General features: G+C 35.3%; 1 protein-coding gene across 4 annotated transcripts in view; it reads right to left on the bottom strand.

Moving 5' to 3' along the window:
• Nucleotides 1–24,302, bottom strand: part of glsb (glutaminase b) — a 46,572-nt gene that overhangs the window by 10,905 nt on the left and 11,365 nt on the right. For 3 of the 4 annotated variants that reach the window (XM_084421008.1, XM_084421010.1, XM_084421011.1), the window contains exons 2-14: nt 19,226–19,322; nt 18,734–18,855; nt 15,889–16,018; nt 15,710–15,789; nt 13,588–13,751; nt 13,403–13,461; nt 7,853–7,885; nt 7,708–7,766; nt 6,989–7,055; nt 6,641–6,691; nt 5,478–5,654; nt 4,136–4,267; nt 1,513–1,605 (exon numbers count right to left, since the gene is read on the bottom strand). In XM_084421008.1, the coding sequence (XP_084277134.1) occupies nt 1,513–1,605; nt 4,136–4,267; nt 5,478–5,654; nt 6,641–6,691; nt 6,989–7,055; nt 7,708–7,766; nt 7,853–7,885; nt 13,403–13,461; nt 13,588–13,751; nt 15,710–15,789; nt 15,889–16,018; nt 18,734–18,855; nt 19,226–19,322 (1,264 nt within the window). The remainder of the gene's footprint in view (nt 1–1,512; nt 1,606–4,135; nt 4,268–5,477; nt 5,655–6,640; nt 6,692–6,988; nt 7,056–7,707; nt 7,767–7,852; nt 7,886–13,402; nt 13,462–13,587; nt 13,752–15,709; nt 15,790–15,888; nt 16,019–18,733; nt 18,856–19,225; nt 19,323–24,302) is intronic. The other variant, XM_084421009.1, reaches the window with a different exon arrangement.

The raw sequence follows: 24,302 nt of genomic DNA, 5'->3' as shown, positions 1-24,302 counted from the left end.
AAAAAGATTTCAAAGTCAACAAAAACAAAGCGAGCCCTTGTATTCACAAAGCTGGGAAAATGTCAAAACAGGTGCGTCTTATCACAGAAACTGCACAAGCCTCATTTAGGTGTCAGTAGTCAGTAAGTCGTGATCATTATTAACTGATGACCAGTCCCACACGGAATCTGTGCACGCAGATTTCAGATGAAGCGGGTGTACATACATCACATTAAATAATAAAAGTTACATTTTAGATTGAATAATATAATAAATAATATAGAATATTATGATAAATACAATAATGCACACACAATACGTTATTGTATTTATCATATTTTATATTACTGTATATATTTTTTATATTATATTATATTATATTATATATCTATATATTTTATTAATAATATTATTGAGTCAAGTGACATTGTTATCCCCTGAGGAAAATGTAATAATGAAGATCATAAAAATTGCACATGCCTCATTTAGGTTGTACTAGTCGGATTTAAGTCATGATCATTATTATATGTTCGGCCATACATCAACATATATCACATAATAATAATAATAATAATAATAATAATAATAATAATACAAAATAGTATAATATTTTACATTGTTTTGTAAAATACAAACAATTAATAATATAATTATTAATACAGAAATATAAAATACATAAACTATATAGATTATACATGTAGTATTTTAAATATAATAATAATATCAAATGAAATTTGACATATATATATATATATAGTCAAATTTCATTTGCAACAATTCATTTTCTTATTAAATAATTGGGTTTGCACGAATCTGTAAAATACATATTTTATTACTTTTTTCAACAGGAAAATTGTCTCTACATTGATTTTTGTAAAAAAAATTATCGGGTCTGTGTTCAGGTTTAAATATTTTAACTAATCTTTTTTTTTGTTGCTTTTTTTAGATAAGAGTATTCTCAGCTATGTGTAACACATTTTACCATGTTTAAATGCATTCCGCAGATTTTTCTAAAGTGGAAAAAGTCTACAGATTCCATCTGGGCCTGCCGATTATGAATCTGAGGATGCAGACTGAAGCAAGCAAACAAAAATCTCTGGCTAAAACGGCATAAAACATGGGAAATTAAGAGGTGGCACTCAACATGCACAATTAAAATCTCATGCAGAGCTGAGAACTTTGACGAATCAACGCTGCTCTTTTCTCGCTGCTTTAGCTGTGCTGCTTCCATGAGAGGACAGAACAGCAAAAACAGCCGAAACCAACAAAACTCTTTGGCTTGTAATATAGCTAGCTAACTAGGCATGTAGTGTCAAAATGCTCCAGCAGGGGGCGTGGTGTTTGTGCATGTCTGACTCTGGGCCCTGTACCAGGTGTTTAGTGGAAATAAGCTTTCTCTGCAGTATTCTCAGCTTCAGAGTCTTAAGTAAATTATTATGTGCCGTCAATCATACAAGACGTGACGTAACGTAACGCTCCGATGGGGCAAGTGGGGAGGGCAAGACTGGCTGGCAAATAGAAGAGGACACTCACCCGCTGGTCTCCTCCCTCACGGCGAGGATCGAGCTTCTTAGCAAAGTGCCTCAGGTTGTCATAGTTGTGAAAGTTGAACAAGGACACCAGATCCTACAACAGGACAGAAAGCCACAGGAGTCAGTCTGAGAGGTCAAAGGCTCAAAGCGCACACACAACTGTGTATGTCTGCGTTGAGGTGGTCTGCTAGTGACAAGAGATTGTGCAGTGCATTTCAAGTTTTCATTAGAGCCTTTTGTACCATCATAATGCTGAAATTAAACTTCATCACAATGTCATTAAACTCCTCAGGTTCCTGTTTGCAGGGTCATCTGAGGTTTAGTCCATGTGATCTTTATATAGTCTTTAAAGGTGACATTTCAAGCAGTGCCAACAGTATCCGTTCCTTGTTTATGTTTAGCTTGTTGTTGTTTATTTTTGTGTAGCCGTTCTGAAAACGTAATCAAAATTAACCTGATAAAAAGGTGACATTTCAAGGTTTAGAAGTGTGATGTTGATTAGGAAATGATTTACTGGTCCATTTTTTTAGACAAAGGCAAAAGTTACAGTTGCCTTGCCATTAGACTTCCATTGTAAGTGTGAAACATATATTTTACTGCATTTTCAGGGTTAGGAGAAACCACATTTTTAGTTATGTTCTCATTTCTGTATATTCAATTTCAATTCCCTTTAAAAAAAGAAAAGAAAGTCTTTCTTAGGACCTAAGGAGAAGCAAATTACCATGTGCTACATCTCAATTTTAGCCTTTCAGCTAAGACAATGTTTTTAAGTCCTAATATTAATAAACTATTATTATTATTATTATTGGTAATAATAATAGATTATGTGTATAATATATTTGTAAAATAATAATAGTTTATTATTATAAATAATAATAGTTATATTAATTATAATTAATAATTATATCCGCATCTACCGTTTTGTTCTACTATCAGAAACTCAGAAATATTCTTTAAGACATTGAAGTTTGTGTAACAAGCAGTTAAACCTTGAAGCTGACCTTGAAACTGCACTTCACCTCATAAACTATGATTTAAAGGACTCAAATATTCAGAACACTCCCTGAATTTGTTAGAAACTAAGAAAGAGTTGGCAGGAACGTCTGAATGTCTAATATTACAGCCATTTGCTGTTATGTAAGCCCCTGACTAGCCAGTCTTTACTGTGACCGTGAGACTGTAGAAATGTGTCAAACGGTTTATACCATGATATAAAATCCTGGTCTTACTGCCCATCCTTTAATTAACTCCACCAATTAGCTCTGGTTCCTTTCCTGGGGTTGTCGACTGTACCCACTCATGAGACCCAGACATGGACTCTGATTTCCTTAAGACACACAGGGAGTAATTATAGATTCCTTGACCTTTTACAAGGGTCTGAGAGGCTGTCGAGATATTCAAACCCTGAACCAGTGCTGGTTCTCAGAAAGACCTTAAAATAACACTGACAGATTCTGATCATTTCGGAGTTACACGATGGGAACCACTCATAAAGGACAGGATCGTGGGATCAAAAATACAGCAAACAGAGAAGACAAACTATAGATGAAAAGCATATTTCCAAACACAAATTCTATTTCTTGTACTGATTGCAGATATGTAACTACAGCTAGGCAATATAGCAGTACAAAAAAATTAATCTCTATAATTTTTAGGCCTCTGACAATTTTCAATATATAATTCAATATAATATTAATGTATTAACTGTAAAATACTGTACAAATCTAGTTAAAAATAATCTATCATTTTACACTGTTTTTAAATGAATAAATAACTAAACTGAAACAATAACAAAACACAGCAATAAACAACTGAACTACCGTTCATAAGTCTGGGGTCAGTAAGATTTTTGTAATGTTTTTGAAAGATTTTTTTTTTAAAGCAGTTTTTGTCTTTTATGCTCAGCAAAGCAGTAAAACAGTAATAGAGTAAAAAATACAGTAAAACCAGTAATATTGTGGAATGTTTTTGCAATTCAAAAATAACTTTTCTATTATTATATTTTAAAATGTAATTTAATAAAAATTTTAGCATCATTACGCCAGTCTTCAGTGTCACATAATCCTTCAGAAATCTTTCTAATGATTCTGATTTGGTGCTTAAGAAACACTTCTTATTATTCATTTAAAAAAAAGTTGTGCTAGTTAATATTTTTGTAGAAACTGTGGTAAATGTTTTCAGAACTCTTTGATGAATAGAACATGGAAAGAAGAACAGCATTTATTTGCATGTAAAAGTCACTTTATTGTCACTTTTGATCAATTTAACGTGTCCTTTCAATAAAAAAAAATCAAATAAAAAAATGTATATAATATATAATATATTAATATAATATATATATTATAATATATAATATATTTTTTTTATATATATATATATATATATAAAATATATTGATACTAACAATTTTTTGGTCAGTAAGATATGTACCAATAATAATAATAAAAAAACATAAATATTGCTTTATTTCACCAAATATCACCAGCAAAAAAAAGTTTGCAAATATATTGTGAATGTTTGACATATCGCCCGATCCTACATGCAAAAAAGAAATCAAGTTTCCAGTACATGAGTAGTACGTTTTTATATTGTGTGTAGGTGTGTTGAGAAGAACATTCACATACCGTGCAGAACTGGATGCCCCTGACACTGTTGCCAAGTTTGTCTAACGGCGGAGACCAGCACATAATGCCCATCACATTGGGCACAACCAGCAGAATACCTCCAGCCACACCTGACTTGGCTGGCAGACCCACCTGAACAAATATTAAATACATTAAAATAACATAAAACAATTATATACAAACAAATACTAGAATAATAGTTGAAGATGTTGTGTTTGGCTAGAAGACACTGGGTGAGTTGTTTATTTTCATGTTATGTTTCTCATGTTACGTTATCATATTTCATGTTATTACGTGCTTTATTAGCATATAAAGAAGATGTGTTTGCCCAGAAAAGATTATTGCACACCACAGTTAAGTATGTTCTACCATGAATAGTTGGGGAATAAGTCACAGGGTTTTGTCCAGAAAAAATGTGCGCTATAGTGATACAACTGTTTAATGAATTAGAAAGAAAAAGTGTACTTTAAAGGGGCCCTATTATTCCCTTTTATGAAGTCTTGATTTTATTTTTGGGGTGTACTAGAATATGTTTCATGCTTGATTGTTTAAAAAAAAATATATTATTATTATTTTTTTACATATTTTACATTAATCACAGTTTTAAATTTTAAACCAAGCCGAGCCCGATTCAGACCCTGACAATGTTAACAAACAAGTGGATCGTCCAGAATGAATTTCCTGCACAGATTTTGCAAGCACGGATTTCATAGGACGTTTCAAAATGGTATGTTTTTTGTCATTTTCTCATACATTATAGATAGCCCACTAGGGGCCTCAGCAAACATCTAGCGGGGCCTCAAGATGACTTAAAATGTTTTAAAACAGAGATAAACCATTAATATAAGCTAGATAGTTCTTATTTTAATCCACCCCCTCAAGAACAGTTTTTTTTTTTTTTTTTTGAAAAATTATAAAAGGTGTAATGTCTAGTCCAATAAAAGTCATAATAAAATATAATGGGCATTTGTATACATTTGTATACAATTTTATGAATATATATATATATATATATATATATATATATTTTTTTTTTGTTAATACAAGCTCTAAAATATTTTATCAGGTAGAAATGTATTAAAATTCTATCCTTTTCCTTAATCCACATCCAGTATATCACAAACGAGTGGAATGTCATGGGGCCTTCGAATATTGTTGTGAACAAAGATAAAGGTAAGAATGACAAGGAAAATGTGAAATGTAGAGAAAAAGAGGTACAAGTTATGTCGTGAAATAGTACCCCAAAATAACAGGAGGTGAGTTAGCACACGTATTGTGTGAACTATTGTTTTTTTAGTGGGTGTGTTTATGCATGTGTGAACCTGCATGCACACAAACTTACATGGAAGGCAAACTGTCCAGAGAAGTCATACATGCCGCAGGAGTGCATGAGGCTGAGGGTGTTTCGCACGGCCTCGGGGCTCAGCACACGCTCGCCTGTGATTGGACAGAAGCCGCCGTTGGCCAGCGTGGCAGCCATGACGCTAGCACTCTCACAAGTTACCTCGATGGAGCACAGCTGCACATATAGACGCAATCACAAATAAACACACATGAATAAGAAATATGATTAGGCCAGGATGCCTTTCAATAGGTTTCATTTGGCAGCTTTTGAAATCGATTTTATTGGTGACAAAAACCTAAGAATGAGACCACTTGTGTGTTTGTGTGTGTGATCAGGTGGGCTGATCCCATTACACACACCACATGATCTCAGAGGCACATGATAGGAGTCAAGGGACAGGGTCACCAGACTGCATTCTGCCATGCTTGTGCCATGCCAAACGAAAAACTTTCTGCTGAACTTTCAATTCTAGGGCTGGGCATCAACAGGGAGTCGCTAATTTGATTCTTATTCACAAGCTCTTGCTTTGATTTCAATTTTGATGTGATTTCATACTATTTTGACTAACCTGGGAAGACAAGTTTGGGGTCAGTAAGATATTTTCAATAAAATATGAACAATTTTATTCAGCAAGGAGAAATTAAATTAATCTAAAGTGACAGTTAAGACATTTGTAATGTTACAAAAGATTTATTTCAAATAAATGCTGTTATGTTTCACAGTTTCCACAAAAATATTAAGCAGCACAACAGTTTTCAAAATTGATACCAATAAGAAATGTTTCTTGAGCACCAAATCAGCATATTAGAATGATTTCTGAAGGATCATGTGACAGTGAAGACTGGAGTAATGGCTTTGCCTTCACATGAATACGTTACATTTTAAAAATATATTAAAAAAGAAAACCGTAATTTTAAATTGCAATAATATTTCACAATAATATCATTTTTTGGATAAAAAAAAAAGCCGTCTTGGTGAGCATAAGAAACTACTTTCAAAAACATTAAAAACATTACGACCACAAACTTTTGAATGGTAGTGTATTTCAGTTACAATGTCAACATTTTGGAATGCAATCCCAGAATGCTTTGCAACAAGTTCATAACTTTTATGATGCAATCCGACAGTGACACAGAAACGAAAGTCATCTCAGTACGCACCTGAAAGTAGAAGTCCAGAACAGCAGTCATATCTGTGCCATCTGGAAAGCACTGCATACAAGAGAACGAAAGGTTAAAGTCAAAATTCAGAACAAAACAACGAACCACTCCAGTAAGTAAGGGGCCGTTTACACGACATCGTTTTGACAATGGTGTCGCCTGTACACGAAAAATGCAATTTCTTTAGAACATAGTTGTCGTGTAAATGTACCCTAAATAGAAAAATAAGTCACTGCATACAAACAGGCAGACAAAATGTGAAGGAGAGAAATAGAGGGATTGCTGGGTGCAATAAATCAAGGGTGATAAAGACACTTAACCATCTCAAAAATGCCCTGAGAAACTAACCTTCTTTTCTTTCAGGTAGTAGCCAATAGCGAAATTCCTGTCTCCTGACTCACGCTCCGACTGGAATCTAGATCAGGTCAACATTCAGATGCTTCAATTGAACCAACCATGCAAATGATTAGGGCTGCACGATATTGATGAAAAATGCGATATGCAATAACTTATTAAATAATTTGATATTCGATATGCAATACGATAATGCTTAAAGTGTGTTAAAGAAACTTAATATCTTTAAAATTATATAACCTACATACGTGTTTCACATTCTTTTTGTGACAAGAAAACATCCCTACAACTTCTGAAAGTGAACAGCAGTGTTTTACTGTAGCATAAGAAGTGTTATTTTAACATGAGTGTAAACCACAGGGTTTAGGGTTTCAGGAAGGCCTACATTAGGTTTATTTAACAACAGACACCGAAAAATCTAAATGTAAAAATAAAACACTGCTTAGTTGTGAATTAAATATATACTGATTCTTATTAAAGCTACAAAAGTTATTCAGCCAAGAGCAGTGAGTGATTTTCTCTTTGTCTTTTGTTCATGACCCCAGTTATTGCAAGCTGTTGCGATATGCATATTGCGATATATACATTTGTGATATTTCGATATATTGTGCAGCCCTACAAATGATGCATTTCATAAAAACAGAAACTTAAAGAGGACTTATTTTGACTGTATGATCTATGATCACATCTACAGAAATTGCAGCTCAACATACGTGGCATTGCTGAAACCAACATATTCATTTCCTGCCATCTTCTTCAAGAAGTTCATGACCTGCAGAAGAGAAATCAGAATAGGTTAATCAAAGCCAAAAGCAACAACTGCTGTGATTTATTGTAATCCTTTGCTAATTGACTCACATAATCAAACTTCTCAGCATTGCCTGCTCTTTGCTGAAAAACAGAGGGAAGAAATAAAAGACATGTACAAATATTTTGCCCTCATTGAGTGTTTATTATACTTCTATTCTAATAAAATCACATTAAAATAGATAAAAATACATTTTCAAAATAGCATAATGGGGAAAAAATTTATCAGAAGAGTAACCAACTCGTATTGATAATTTCATTGCTTAAATATTACCAGTACAACGCTAAAATCTTCATTCCTTAAATATTATACCAGTACAACGCTAAAATCATCATTCCTTAAATATTACCAGTACAACGCTAAAATCATCAGTTAGTGGTCTGTTGTTAGAAATCAATAAGAGGATAATAATCATTTCATGTTTACTACAGTAAAGTACTGTTATGCTCTACAAAGGAAGTGATGATAAACCGCTACAGAGCGAAGACTGGAGTTAAACATGTACATGAAGACCTGTAGGCCAAACAGAGAAGTGTGTCAAAAACCAGAGTGGATGTGAATCAGCAGGGTTGGTAACATCTTAAGATGATGTGTGAGGAGGATCTGTGCATTGTGTGTTGAGTGAGTGTGGATCAGTGTCCAATAACCTACAGCTTCCTGCCAGACTGAGTGTGGGTTTAGACACCCATCAAATGAATGCAAAGAGCTAAGAACCATTGAGCTTGATAACATTACTGCCATTAATGAACACTGACTAATGTGGTTGTTTGACTGTCTGTTAGATTGCTGAACATCAGGGGTGTAAAGTACTCAAATAATTGCACTTAATCACTATATTTATATGGATTAATTTGGTAAAATTGCATTCTTACTCAATTACATTTCTATACACACTACTGTTTAACAGTTTCGGGTAAGATCTTTTGTGTAGTTGTTGAAAGAAAGTAAGTTTTATTCAGAAAGCATGCAATAAACTGATCAAAACTGACAGTAAAGACTTTTACATTGTTACGATTTTGTTGCCCAATTATATGCTGTTCTTTTGAACTTTCTATTCATCAAAGAATTCTAAACAAAATGTATCATTGTTTCCACAAAAATATTAAGCAGAACAATGGTTTTCAATATTTATAATAAATAAGAAATGTTTCTTGAGCCCTAAATCAGCATATTAGAATGATTCCCGCCGACGGACCGTTGGCTGACCGTCTGATGCATATGGCACACAAACTGGGAAACACTTCAGGAGTTTCGAAGTCATCATCTGATTGGTTGAATTCTCAAGGTTTTCTGGGAGACGTGTGCGTCGAGCTCTTTAACGGTCTGCCTGAAAACAAAGCCGTCGTGACGCCAAACCCCCTAATGGGAGAAGAAAGCCGTCCTGTTTACAACTGTGACAATGAGCGCTTATCATCAGGATCAAGTCAATTCTTGTTTTTTTTCAAAAGTTTGTGAAGTTCAAGGTGCCATTGTTGCAGTAAACTTGCACAATGTTCTTAAATGTGTAATTTATTAGATGCATGCTGTTATCTGGTCTGTTATCGTAGGGACAGACTTACATTTTCACGCGCCTAAAATGTCACGGAACAGGTCCAGACCGTTGACACTAAAGTCTGGAGTAATGGCTGCTGAAAATTCAGCTTTGCCATCACAGGAATAAATTGCATTTTTGTATATTAATTGAATCTTAAGTACAATATTTCATACTTATTCAGCCAATTAAATCTATTTTAGTCTAAAATGTAATCAGAAGCCATGACACCTAAAGCAATTTAATTTGAAGATGAACCGTTGTCGATCTAAACTAGAGTCTATAATGCTGCTAATTTCAATGGTTTGCTAAAAGAATCAATCCCATTTATTTGTATAAAACTTTTTACAATATACATGTTTGAAAGTACCTTTATATGAAAAAATAAAATAACACAAATATAAATAATAGAAAACAACTGTGTCATACAAAATCTTTTTGATCATTACAAAAAGTCATAAAACAAAGAAAACTTAATTATATGGGCTGCTTTTGTTTCTTTATTCTGTTTAATATTTAATTACAATTAAATGTGGAAACTTTTGTAATATTGTATAATAAAAATTGTAATCAAATAAAAAAAGTCCCAGTGCCTATAATTTAATGCAAGCGCACACTTTTTGTACTTTTTACACCCCTGCTGCACATTATATCTTACAAGAGGGAAAAAGCTGTATGAAAAAATGCTGAATGTACTGCACCCAGTGTACTCCAGAAACCCACAAAGGCCATGCATCATTATTTTTTATCAAGCCCTCAAGAAAAAAATCTGAATAAAATAACACATGGCCTCTGTGGGCTTCAGTAGCTTCCAGCACTAAAGATCATTTGGTCCTGCACAGATGCTCTATTTTATGCAGTGGCCGTCTTATTAAGAAACACAAAGGCACTACTGATATTTTAGTATCCGGGCTTGTTCATGGGGAGGGAGGAAAAATGGAAAGGAAAAATTACCAACGTCATTGACCTGCAGCAGTGGTCAAAAAATCCCACAGATCCTACGTCTGCAAAATATGCAACAACATAAAACAGCACACAGAGCCTTCAACAGCATATCACACGCTTTTAGTACACGCTCATGGCGGTGCTCAAGGACTCGGGAGGAAGGGGAGGAAATGATGTCATGCGTTACTTATGTGCAAAGGAACCCGACAGGCACGACTTACATTCAGCACTGACCTATCAGAACACATCAGAGGGGTGAAAGACAGTTTGCGTCACACCACTATCATTCACAGGAGAACAATATGGGAAGAGCAATCACAATGGTTGAGTTTAGGTTTGATGGGAGATGTGAGGCTGAATTTCAGTTTACAGGATGCCGGACATTCATCACGCAGAGTGATGGTGCATCCTTTTAATGTGTGAATTGGTGCTGGGTTCAAATAAATTCTAGGGCTGTCAATTGAAATTTTAATCAAAATAATGACATGGTTTGCAACAAATTGCATATTACCCATATTTGCTGAGAAAAGCCCCCAAATAAAGATAAACTAAAGATTTTAAAGACATTACAAAAGATAACTCAATGTATTGTTTGTTTCATTTCCATTTTGCAGTCGAGATGGGCTTGCTTTGTCCAATTACAGCGTTTTTCCACGTAAAAGCAGCACTAGACACTAAGTAGATTATTTTTGTAAGATTTACTGGACTAAATCAACAAGTTAAATTGACAGCCCTCATAAATGCGTACAAATTTGAATAATTTCTCTTATGCAAACCTGTCGAAGCAGAGAATGACAATAGCTCCTGTCTACCCAGCTTGGAAAAGCCTTCTGGAAACGTGTATGTGCATTTGTATGTGTGTTTTGTTTTGAAATTATAACTTTGCATAAAACATAGACATGCATTCTGTATACAAGGGCTCAACTGTGAGCATTATTGTAGAGTGTCAACTCAAGGCATAGACATTACATTACAAAACCACTATTAACCCAGCTGGAGTGTTTTTCTTGTCTTGTGTGTTTGCACATGGACCAAAACACATAAAAGACCAAGGTATATCAGCTGTGACACACAAACACAACCAAAAGTTGCAAACAACTACAAGAAATACCAGCCAGGCTTCATAAACCCACTACTCTAAATATGTAATATGATGCATTTTAAGGATGGGCGATATATCTGATATTCACAATATACTTGCAATGATTTTCATGGTGATATAAAAATCAAGCAACACTGTGAATATCATATGGATTTTAATGTAAAGTTTCATGAAAATGTTTTAAAAGTGTCTTAAGTAGCACAAAATTTTGCATAACATTTAACAGCTTCCTAGAACTATTGGCGGAAGTACCCGTTTTTTGGCGTGTCCGCACTGCAGGAAATAGGAATGATTTTAGTTCTAGGAACTCCTTTTGGAGGAACTAATTTAGCTCCTACTTCAGAGTAGGGTCTAAACCAGCACTATAGGAACTAGCAGTGGCTTTAGTATACGTTGATTGGGCAAACGCACACAAAACACCAGTACCCGCCATTTTTAAAAAGCTGTGTAAACACACAGATTATAGCCTATATGTTTACTCCAAAAACTAACTCTACGAACATGGAAAACAGTGATAGATTGGCCTCTTAACCTTTACACTAAGGAGAAAACAAGCGTGGCTTACATAACTTCAGAGTTCTTACTGGTGGTGCAAATGAAACCAGGAAAATGTTCCTAGGGGAACAATTAGTTCTTGTGGAACCACCCTGGTTGCTAGTTCCTAGAACTACCCAGAAGCCCCTTATTAATCTTTACATAAACCTATTAAAAAATTCGGCTGCGCATTTAATATAACAAGGTTCAACACTAAGGATTAGGGTTGGGTATTTTATTTTGTATTTTTTGATACCAGTGCCAAATCGATACTTTTAAAACGGTACCGGTGTCTAAACGGTGCCTGAACCGATACTTAAAAAAAAAAGAAGAGAGAGCCTCAAAACGATGGTGAATGACATTAAAGAATGGCTTTTTATTGAAAAAATTTTTAAAAAAAAAAAATCTTAAAATTGTATATATACATTTTTTTAAGTAAATATATAAATATAAGCAGTCTAAACACAAAACACAAAAAATTTACATACCAAACTCACAATAAAACCTAAGCTTCTTGTTACATACCGGGTACTTGGGTACCGGTTCCATATCGGTGCCCGGTTTCGGTACCCAAACCTACTAAGGATTTTTTTCCACTGGCCAAGTCACAAAAAAAGATATTGTTTTTGACCTATAGTATGTACTGTATGCAAAACAATTTTTTGTAGGTCTAACAGTAATATTCAGAAAGGAAATATAGCTACAGAAATTAAATAAAGTAATTCAATGTAAAATAACACTGCACAGTCTTATCGAGCTTGAATGGTTTAAAATAATTTGAATGGTTCATATAACGATCAATATTTTTAATGCGTTAATTTTGACAGCAAATAGAAAATATAAATGTAGTTATTTTTTTCTTGAAAGAAAATAATTTAAAATATTTTTTGTGCAAGTTTTATGTAAATCACTCTTGGGGCCTTTTCTGCAACATTCAAAAAATGCCTAATTTATATAAAACTAAACTTAGAAATACAATATATTTATAAGGTTATATATTTCTTAGTTATATCGCCCAGCCCAAGTGACAAGAGAGGGTGTAAAAAATGTGGAGAATAGAAAGTCTGGATGAATTTTGCTTGAAATTCATTGCAAACAGACTTCTAACAATAATGGTCCTGAAAACAGGATGATCTCCACTTATTGTAGTTGAAATGAAAGTGGAGGCCTTGAGTAGGTGTACTGTGTACAGTAATTAAAACAAAGAAAAGACAAGAAGCACCTACAATACACACTGATGATCAGTTGGTCTTAGTCTAGGCAGCATTGCTCACAACTAATTATTCATACAGTCTATAAAATACAACTACAACCAAAACCTCTAAATATCATTACTGCACATGTAACCTTTATCAACAACATTTGACCAATACCAAATAGTCTGTTCTGGCTAAATCAAATTAGGTAAATGTGAGTACAGTTAGGAGAAGTAGTCAAAAACAATTACTAACATGAAAATGAAATAAAAAACAAGTGGAAGATGCTTACCTTAATAAGAGAGGTACACACGATTGCACCAGCATTCACCATTGGGTTATGGGGTTTCTCTGTGGGAAAATAACATTTCTTATGTTCCATAGGGTTACATATTTAAAATGTAAGACACATGCAGACACTGTTCCCTGATTATAGAAGCAAGCAGTCATGCGTAAGATGATGGTTATAATTATTACCGTCCTCATCCAGGAAGAGCTTGTTGAAGCGTAAACCACTGGGTTCTTTCCCAATAAACCGGTGCACATATTCAGTGCCGTGGTCGTGCACGGCAATAGCGTACTTGAGCGGCTTCACGCACGACTGCAGGCAAAATGGCACTTTAGTGTCACCCACTGTGTGTCTGTGTAAAGGAGTAAACAGAGATCAGAACCAGAGATATCATCCTATAGTCCACATAAGCAAACAAACAAAAGAATAAAAGGAAGCTGAACCTAAAGGCCACACTGTGATTCTACCATGATATGAAGATGTTCTGACAAACACGCCGTTCTTTTCACTCTCTCTAAATACAATGCCAATCAGGGTTTTTCCAGGGTCAAAAATCCACACACAAAGTACCCTACCCATGTGAACTGCAAGCCCGGTACTGACAATAATACCCCTCAAAAATGCAAACTTATCCTATTTATTCATGAAACTGGACAGATCATAATTAAAGTGCTTAGAATTATTTTGTATTTAAAAATCTGTAAATGTATATGTAAAAAGTCCCTGAGTGACTGATTTGAAAAGTTACAGTAGAAATAAAATGAACAAAGAAAAAGTGTATTATTTAGCATTTACACTCCAAGGCTTAATGCACAGATCATTTGACATACAGTATCAGATTGTTCTGTTCTGTCCATTGTGATGGTCATCACTGTCAATCGGATTCAATCACGCATTTAAATACGGTTGTCAAACCAGAAACTTTGCAATGTGTAGTAATCTCTGAAGCTGTCAATAACGCGAGGTGCACAAAGCTGCACTCCTGCGAAAACTGTTATAATCAATGAAGCTGTCTATGCTTTGCAATGAATATCTTATTGACATCGTGTTTATAGTTTGTATAAGGAAAACGTATATATGAAGGACATAAATATTGTATAATGAAAGGACTCGCGAGCGTGTAGAACTCCTGCCGAGACAAACTCAGCTGTGTTGAGCGGATTCTGACAATCTGATTGGCCACTGCGTTCACACACTCAACAGATATTTGTCAGATGTTTGTGACTGGCTACAAAGCTCAACGCTGCAAAAACACGTTGTAAATAGAAACTTTTGACACTCTGCACAGAGTGCTTTACATAAAACACTTTACAGCAGAACAGCAGATATGGTCGCATTCAAAAATCTGATAAATCTTTGGCGGGACAAAGATTCATTTTGGCAGCTGACAAAATATTTTCAATGCAGGAAAAACCCTTTCAATATGCAGTGATCATGTTATCTGTCTTGTTTTGTTTTTTGGGGGTTGTTGTGAGATTCAAATTGTGAATATGTTATTATATAACAACACATTTCAGAGTATGAGCTATTGTTGTATATCGTTTTCTATTTATTTCATTTAGTAAACAACTTTAAAACTGTACAATTTTGTGTAAAGATCAGAAAAGAACAAAGTGAAGTCATTCCATCAGTTTCTGTCAATAGGTCAAGGCTCTGGCAGTGTTGTTGACTAAAAGAGCTAGTTACTGTGTAACAGGTGAATGGCCATAGCAATCACTACAGAGCTATGCAGGCACCGTATGTATCTTTACAACAAATTCTATAGCATGGGGTAAAACATATTATATCTATGTCCTTATTATCAGAGATCAAAGGATGTACCATGACACACAGGTCTAAATATTGAGGGAATCATTAATTACTGTGAGTTTATAGTCCTGTTATCAATGCTTCTCACATAAGAGGCTTAACATTTAGCATGTTTTTTCTCCACTGGATGACTAGTCCAGGAGAATATTGGAGCATTTATTGAATGATAAGATTAGCAGCCACTTTATCTGATGGTTTTGTGACCAATATATATATGAAGTATTTCCGGTACTTGTCATAATGTACATAGTGAATGGTGAGTGATAGCGCAGTTCAAGTGGTTTGGTTAATAAATACCCAAAATGATTATCAAAGCTTGTTGAAATATGAAATTTGTAATGCTACAACTGCAGTTCAAAGATTTTTTTAGTGACAAATGCAGTGAAACCATTCATTGATCTCAGTAGATGATGCTAAAATAAGTAGATGAACCTAAAATAATCTAAATCTCATGCTAAAATAAGTAGTTCCTGTCAGTAGATGAAGGTGTAGGACTCATACCTTTGTCCATCTACTGTGCAAAGGGAAACGGCCCACAGATCTGGGCTGAATTTGGCAAGTTGGGGAATGTAGTCAGCAACCTGTGATCAAAAGAAAGAAGTGAGCAGAAACAAAGGCTGTATCAAGAAGAAAAAAACATTTTAGTTGAAGTGTTGTTATTTCCATTTCTCTCATCTTACCAGGCCCCCGGAAAGATTACGGCCTTTCTCATAAAGTGTATCGATGTGGGAGGCGAAAGTCTGGAAATCAGGGATGACAAACTTTTTCCGGAAGGCCTGGGTTAGGAGAACAATGTTGCTCTGGACACACCTGAAGAAACAAGAGCACCACAGAGCTGAAGAATGTATACCTACTAGTGGCTTGCTCAGCATTTATGGGGGAAAAAAAGTATGTATTTTTGTCAGTCTGTGTAATTTATTCCTCCCGAGTAATTATACACCGAGATTAATTTGTTACTTAAATTAGACATAACTATTAACTCCACTATATGACCAATCTGCATAAACTGGCTACTTTATGCCATCAAAGTTGTGCATTTTAGGGAGACAAATGATAAAAGTGAACACTTTTGTATGAATTACAGCCCTCAAAAATCAATGCAACACACATTAGAAAAACTCTTTCTTGAAGCAATCGTTTACACTCCCTCCTCAGGAAGCTAAATGTTTATTTCCAATTTGATCAAAAGATAGAGGAGAAAAACGCTGAATTATTTCTCGCTGAAAGATGAAAGATTTATTGTAAAATGTCAAAACATCTATGGCGTGAGAGAGGAAGCCATGGCTGCTTTCACAGAGCTGGGTGATTCACTTCCACTGCAGCAGAGAAAAGTACAGCGTTCACAGGCATCATAAACTCAAACGTCCCCTAAGATTGTGTCTGAAATATTGGTCCAGTTGCTTCACCAAGGTCCCTGAACAGACAGACAAGCTCAAAATAGCTGTGCACTGTGCTGCTGCTCAGATTTATGTGGTTGTGGATGTTCAAAAGATAATCTATTACTTGTATCTGTAGGGCAGGAGAAGCTAGAGAGCAACCTTTTTTTTTTTTAAATAGCACACTAGCATCCTACTATTTCTGCAGTATGTTTACTGTGCACCATATACAATCTGTAGTCGTAGAAAACCTGGATATCCAACCACTTTTGCCAAAATGTGCATCGTACATCAGAGCACATGGCGGTAGTACTATATCCCACAATGCAATGAGCCCAACTTGACTTCTTCCTTTTCCATAGTAAAAGTAAAGACCACATACTTTGAACAGTTTTTCTTGATTAATTATTTAATCGAATAAAGAAATATTTTACAGAATATTTGATTTCAAAATGTGAAATCATCTGGGGTTTTTTTTTCTTCAAGATCATAATTGGACACCACACACTAAATTAAACATGTAATGTGATGAGTATTTGTGCCAAAAATGCAGCACATTACTGTTTGAATTTAATGTTTATTGTTGCATTCATGTTTAATTTACTAATTTATATTAGAAAACAGCAGGTGTATGCAGTATCTGAGCCTTATATACTGTATAATGCCTGCTATTTTTCTCTAAAGATGCACTCACTCATTAAGTACTTGTTTTGTTTTATTTCGTTGGCTTTTCTTCGTCCCAGTGGTCTAGGGCTTCACATTAACACATATCGGAATAAATACATGAATTTGGTTTAATAACTGCAGCTAAGTCACGTTAGAGCATTTTATCTTTCTTTTGTTATTCTTTTTCATCCACGTTTCCTCTTTAACATTTCCTACTGCACACGTCAGTCAAATTTTTAGATAACATTTTTGTATCTATTTCTATATATCGTCTCTCTCTGTCTCTTTATTGCCTTGATCACCATGCAAGGTCACTCACTGCCATAATCTATCAAGCCTCTACAAGCTGACACCACTGCATCTATCTTTTCAGTCTGTAATGAAGCTGTCAGTGGCAGACAGATCGACCGGGGCGGTAAAAGCTGAAAAACAGACATCTGTCAGGCTGGTTATGGACGGAGGTGTTTATGGATCATGCCAGAAGAGTGACACAAAGCTAGAGGGAGCAGATTGTCAGGGATCGCTTGTGTTGCCAAAAGACAGCGATTACTAACTATCAATAAGATGCAACGTGCCGCCCATCAACCACAACTCTTATGCAAAGTATAATATATGCAATCAATCAGCACCTATGTGTATCATCTAAATGTGTGGGGACTGTTATAAAATCCTGATGTGTTTGTCAGCAGACAGTCCACACAGAGTCATCAGTTTCAAGCAGAATCCTGTTAAACAAAACCTTGCAAGGAGAAAGCACTTTTTTTCCCCTCGCTCTCTTTTCACATGCAGGGCATTATTTTGGCTGAGAAATGATTAATTTCTCACCTTGAATTACCAGGGAAACTGCATTTGGGCTAAATATAGTTGGGCTAATGATAGGTGCAATTATACGATAATAGTTCTGCAGTACATAATACGTAGTATATACACTGTATGCAATGTGCTTGACTTCTTAACCATCTGAAGAATTGGTTTGATGATCAACTAGATTCACCAGGAAAAATTCATGCTGGTCCACCAGCATTTTTCCTATAATCCACCAGCTAGATCAGCACTGAACCAGCAAAACCAGCCTGAACCTGCACCGACATTCATCCTGGTCAAAGCCATTTTTAATTAGGGTATGATGAAAGATGATATTTCACAAATTCAAACATCTGAATCAGAATCAACCCAGCAAAATCAATTACATTTTAAAATATATTAAAACAGAAAGCAGTTATTTTAAATTGTAATAATATTTTAGAATACTGTTATTTATTTTTTACTGTATTTTTGGTCAAATAAATGCAGCCTTGGTGAGCATAAGAGATGTCTTTCAACAGCTTACTGACCCCAAATGTTTGAACAGTAGTGTACACACAATCAGAGCTGCTCAATGCTAATTTTTTTATTTATTTTCCTAATCATTCCAGGCCTGCAAAATGTCCAAGCTTTTTCCATTACAGTGGCGTGCAGCACATTAAAAACAGTGTCAACTTACTTTTTGAACAGATGTCGGTCCAGCATTACGCCATCTGCCGTGGATTTGAGGGTGACTTTCAACATGTCCATACATTCTTTCAGCCGTGGATCTCCCGTTCGAAGTCCAGTGGCCTTCAGTGCCTGAATGCACGCATAATCAAGAGATTTCCATGAGCACAAATAAGAGTTAACAGCTCATTTTCAATGCCATTATTCATTACTATCATCAATCAAAACACTCTTATCAGTGGGTTTTACATCCTTTGTCAGCCAGGTTAGAAAAAATAGCCTTGGCGTAATAAAATTTGGCTCTGTGCCCCGTTTAGAGGCGCTGATAACAGCAACAACACATCAGTAACTGTACACACTGACCCCATCAGTCCTCCCTTCGGTCATACTATTGCAAGGAACAGTTGACCTACTAGCAGGAGATGTAAACATAACATGCTACAGCCGATAATATCTATCCCTGTGCATTTAAACATGTGTAAAGAGGAGTGGTGTCGCTCACGGTAATGAATTTGTGAGCTGGGATTCTCTCCTGGCCTTCGGCAATACTGTAAAACAGCAGGTCCTCCAAGCTGGGCAGAATGCCAGCCTTCCTTCTCCTGGGACAAGAGAGAAAAGAGCATTGGCACTGAGTGATCTGACTTTAGAAAAATGACCTTTACCATGACAGAAACTGCAGTCACAGGATAGGACATATTATGTCAGCCTGGAGTGTATTTGAACACTATAATATTTGGTTAATTGGGGTTAATTTCAGAGAAAAACCTATTGCAGAGAAACAGAGTCATGCAACAAAGTTGAACAGAAAAAGGAATCAGTCATGTTAAAAAGCCAATGATATTTCTTGATCTAATTCCTGTGTTGACGAAATTTTTAATTTCCTTTTAAAACAGGTAATTGGGACAGGACATATATTTTTTAAATAGCCAATTTAATATGTAATAAATAAATATAATTATCAATAAAATGTCTATATTCTAACTGCTGATATCTACAAAGCTCATGTTACAGGTCTCCTGCAATGCAAACACACATGAGCATTGTGCAATACAGGAGTGCAGAGTCAGACTCACTTTTGCCAAGTTCTATTAAGAGCCGACCTAACTTAGAGCCGTTGAGAGTCGTTGCATTATCACATTTAGATGGCTTTGAGTCTAATGGAGCTCTGCGTAAGCTGCTGTGGCACTGAACCACAACAGAGTCTGGCCAGGACTGTGTTTCCTACCAAAACATCCTCTCACAGAGCACTTTCCCACTACACCACACACTAATAACATTTCCTGAACTACAACTGTCCTTTCCCAAACTTCATTTCTATTAGCTCCATTCATTTTATGTTTCATTTGAATGCATTTTATTTGAGGACACGTCGAAAGGCCACTTCATGGGAATGGTACTGACAAACGGTGGTTTTGATCACTAGGGTTCATTTGTGAGGATTATGAATCAGAGAAAGGAAAGTTGTTGAGAAAGGATTGATACGGTTGTAGACTAGAGGTGAAAGATTGGAAGTGACGATTCAAATCATACTTACACACAAACAAACAGCAGGCAGAGCAATGGGGGAGAGAAAAAAACATGCAGAATGAATGAGAAACACACGACAAACAGATCAATGAATTATGACAAACTTAAAATGCTGAGAAAATATAATCTCAAGAGCCTTTCACGATGTATAATGTACTAAATTCAGTTGCTTTTGCTTCTTTTGAAAACAGATCGTATAAATACGGTTTAGAAGTTGGGGTCTGTACGGTGGTTTTCAAGAAATTAATACTTTCATTAAAGAATGCATTAATCAATCAAAAGTGACAGTAAATACATTTATAATGTTGTTAAATTGTACATTTTAAAATATATTATAGAAAATTACTTTAAGTTGTAATAATATTTCACAATATTACTGTATTTACTGCATTTTTGATCAAATAAATGTCACCTTGGTGAGCATAAGAGACTTCTTTCAAAAACATTTGAAAAGCAATTTTACTGACCCTAAATGGGTCTATTTCTGTCTTTGGCCTGCCTTATAATTGAACATTATTAGGAATGTTTCAGGTAAAAAAAAAAAAAAAAAATACCACAGAGAATCATTTCAACTCAAACCTCACTTTATATGGGGCCACATATATAAATTGATACAATCAAGCACTTACTATGAATAATTCAGTAAAAGCAGTTAATTATAGCTATAAAACTATAAAGCTATAAATCGTGTTTTCTTAGGACTTCTGTTGTAAGTGTTTGAACTTCTGGTTATGCTTTAATGATGTAAGTTCCCTTCATGTTGACAGCACACAGACAGTTATGACAAATATTTTTCAGATATGTTTTAATGCCAAAATACAGGGTTAATCGGTTTTACATTGACATGAAATTGAAGTGAAAACAAAGTGATATTAACTTACACAGATACTAGAACATCAGTCTTTAGTATTTTTAAAAGTATTTTAATGTTTACTGCCTGCCTGGCCCCGCAAAATTATGGATTAGCTGACACTATTTTCTGTGGAAATCAACATTTTGCCAAAAAAATACATATGGAACATTACTGTAAGAGCAAAAAGAGAATTTTATAAATGATAATGCAGAAAAATAAACTAAAAAAAAAAAAAAAAAAAAATTACACAGGAATATCTGATGCAACCTACAAACAGTCATTATGCAAAAAACAATTTTTTTGTTTGTTTTTCCAATTAAATTGATATTATATTATGCAGGATGCAGACAAAGAACTGATGAACTTTGATTTAATTTGAAGTGAGGTCACTTGAAGTACAAACTGAGTTATGTGATTCAAAATCAATTGTGTAATGATCAGAATTGCGGTATCAGCTTGCAGCTGAAACAGTAGGTTTGTAGTTCTGTCTAATGAAAAACAAAAGATCGAAAAAAAGGGAAATGGGTGAATCATCGACACTGGACCTTTGGGATCTACTTAGCACTAAAAGTCTATGAATTACAAAACAGCACATCTGTCTGATTCCGGCCCACTCCCCTCTCCTTTTGTCGGTTGTCTCTCCGTCTCTGCAGTGTGTGACCCTAAACGGGATTCCAGGGATTCTCAGAGCGCCTGATGGCTCATCGCCCTCCAGCAGACTTAATAAAACAAACATTACGCGCCTATTTACACATCACTGACAGCTCAGAGAAGACAAACCCAGCACGTAACCAAAAACCACAGACCGTGCAGAGACAGTCACTCGACAGCGGGGAACTTGGTGGCACAATTTGAAAGCAGCACAATTATTCAAATAAATAATCAAGATTTTTGTGCAAATATTTTAATGTCCATTTTATTAAATCACAAATTTGAAATTCATTAAATCAAAATGAAAGTAATTCATTACTAAATTATGATATTCATGATCTCTTTCAAATAATAATAAGGATGTGGGCGGTACTGATAAATCAGTAACCGACAACAATTTGTTTGACCAATGCAATCGGTTCAAAATATTCATTTAACAACAAACAACTAATGAGAGCTAAATTGATGGTTTAATCATTTACGGTAATTTACATTTGTACATGAGTGGGCCATGAAATTTTTGTAAAAGTAATCAAAAATGCTGCCGCTGCCTGGCAACTTTTTGAAAAAACGCTGGCAGGGAAAGAGTTAACAGATTAAGATGATGGTTATCATCTTAATCTGTTAAAGGGATACTCCACTTTTTTTGAAAATAGGCTCATTTTACAACTCCCCCAGAGTTAAACAGTTGAGTTTTACCGTTTTCGAATCCATTCAGCCGATCTCCGGGTCTGGCGGTACCACTTTTAGCATAGCTTAGCATAGATCATTGAATCGGACAAGACCATTAGCATCTCTCTCAAAAAAATTACCAAAGAGTTTCGATATTTTTCCTATTTAAAACTTGACTCTTCTGTAGTTACATCGTGTACTAAGGCCGACGGAAAATGTAAAGTTGCAATTTTCTAGGCTGATATGGCTAGAAACTATACTCTCATTCCTGCGTAATAATCAAGAAACTTTGCTGCCGTACCATGAGTCCAGCAGGCGTAATGATATGACGCAGCGCCTGAAAATAGTCCCCAGCTCAGTAACTTCCAACGTGACCGGGACTAAGTTTGTCTAACCTATTAGACCTATAAAGCTTGTAACTGGTTAATAATGGTCAGTGATGGGCATAAACTAAAGGAACCTGACATAACTTGCACTGTAACACCAAAGTCTCCTGGAATGCTCACAAATGACTCAGCCATTCCAGGCATAAGGGCCATCATTCACAGGGAAAAAGGACAAAAGCATTAGATAACTGACCTTGCAGTTGCATTCATCACATTTATGCCAAAACATACAGGAGAGGAAGTATATTCCCAGAGATGAGGATATATGAAACTGAAAATACATATTCGTCATCTAACTATCTTAGAACTTCCTGTTTTTCTTCATTACACAAGTGGTCACATGACATTTGATTGTGTTTACTGCACACTGTGCAAGTTTAACAGTTGTTTATTGGTTTATTGGTCTAAACAGCTTGACCCTCAGAGCGTATTAAACTTCATGGTGGTATTAATGGACTCTTGATGCTATTCATGGCTTATGTTCTTCCTATCTGTGAACTCGTACAGGGAAGGCCGATATTTCAATCAACAGAGTTCCCATCTGGTCCTCGATCAAAAGATTTTGACACAGGAGGTCTTGACTTCAATGCATCACAAAGTATTCACCAAGTATATATATGAACTGATAATGAATTTTGCTACTTGCATTAGAGGAAAAGCTGATTTTACAAGTAGCTGTTCAATAATAATAATAATAATAATAAAGTTGTGAAGATACAAATAAGGGTGCTTTCACACCTGAGAGTTTGTTTCGGAACCTGGTGCGTTTTCTCCCTTGGTTCGAGTTTGTTTAGGTATATGTAAACACAACAATCGTGCTTGGATCCGCACCATAACAATCGTTCCGAGACCGCCTGAACAAGGTGGTCTCGGCCCAATTGCAAGCGAACTATTGGGTGGTTCTCTTGAGGTGTGAAAGCAATCTGACCCAACGGACCAAATGGTATAATTCATAACGGGAAATGTGCTATATAAATAGCAGTAGTGTCAGTGAGCACATTAGTTATCATAGTTGAAAACCATGTTTTATGTTATGGTCAATAAGCAAGATGAAAAATCCACAGTGAATTATTTTTCAGAAAAAAAAAAAAGAGAGGATGCACTGACGCTCAAAGTGCCAGGAAGTCATTTGGAAGTGAAAAATCCAAACCTTCTGGATTGTGACAAACAGTTGCCCATCCACACACTGTCTGATAAATCTGGTCCATTGTCTGGATGAGTAACATAATACTGGTAGTTATACTGTCCTCAAGAGAGCCATTAGATGCCCATCCAACCCTGCTGTACGTATAGGAAGTGAGAACAATACTACATCAGTAAGTCAATAATCCATTACGAATTTCTTCTTCCGTAGACCTTGAGAAACATGACAATTTTCATTTTGGGGTGAGCTAGAGCATATAGTAGAGCATACACTAGAGTACCCTGGTTACTAGAGTATACATTTGTTATGAAACAACATCCTCAAAAACTGTTCAATAACTTGCTTT

Source organism: Rutilus rutilus, assembly GCF_951802725.1.
Source record: "Rutilus rutilus genome assembly, chromosome: 10".
NCBI lineage: Eukaryota > Metazoa > Chordata > Actinopteri > Cypriniformes > Leuciscidae > Rutilus > Rutilus rutilus.
The sequence above is the reverse complement of the archived record's forward strand: the minus strand, read 5'-3'. Positions and strand labels throughout refer to the sequence as shown.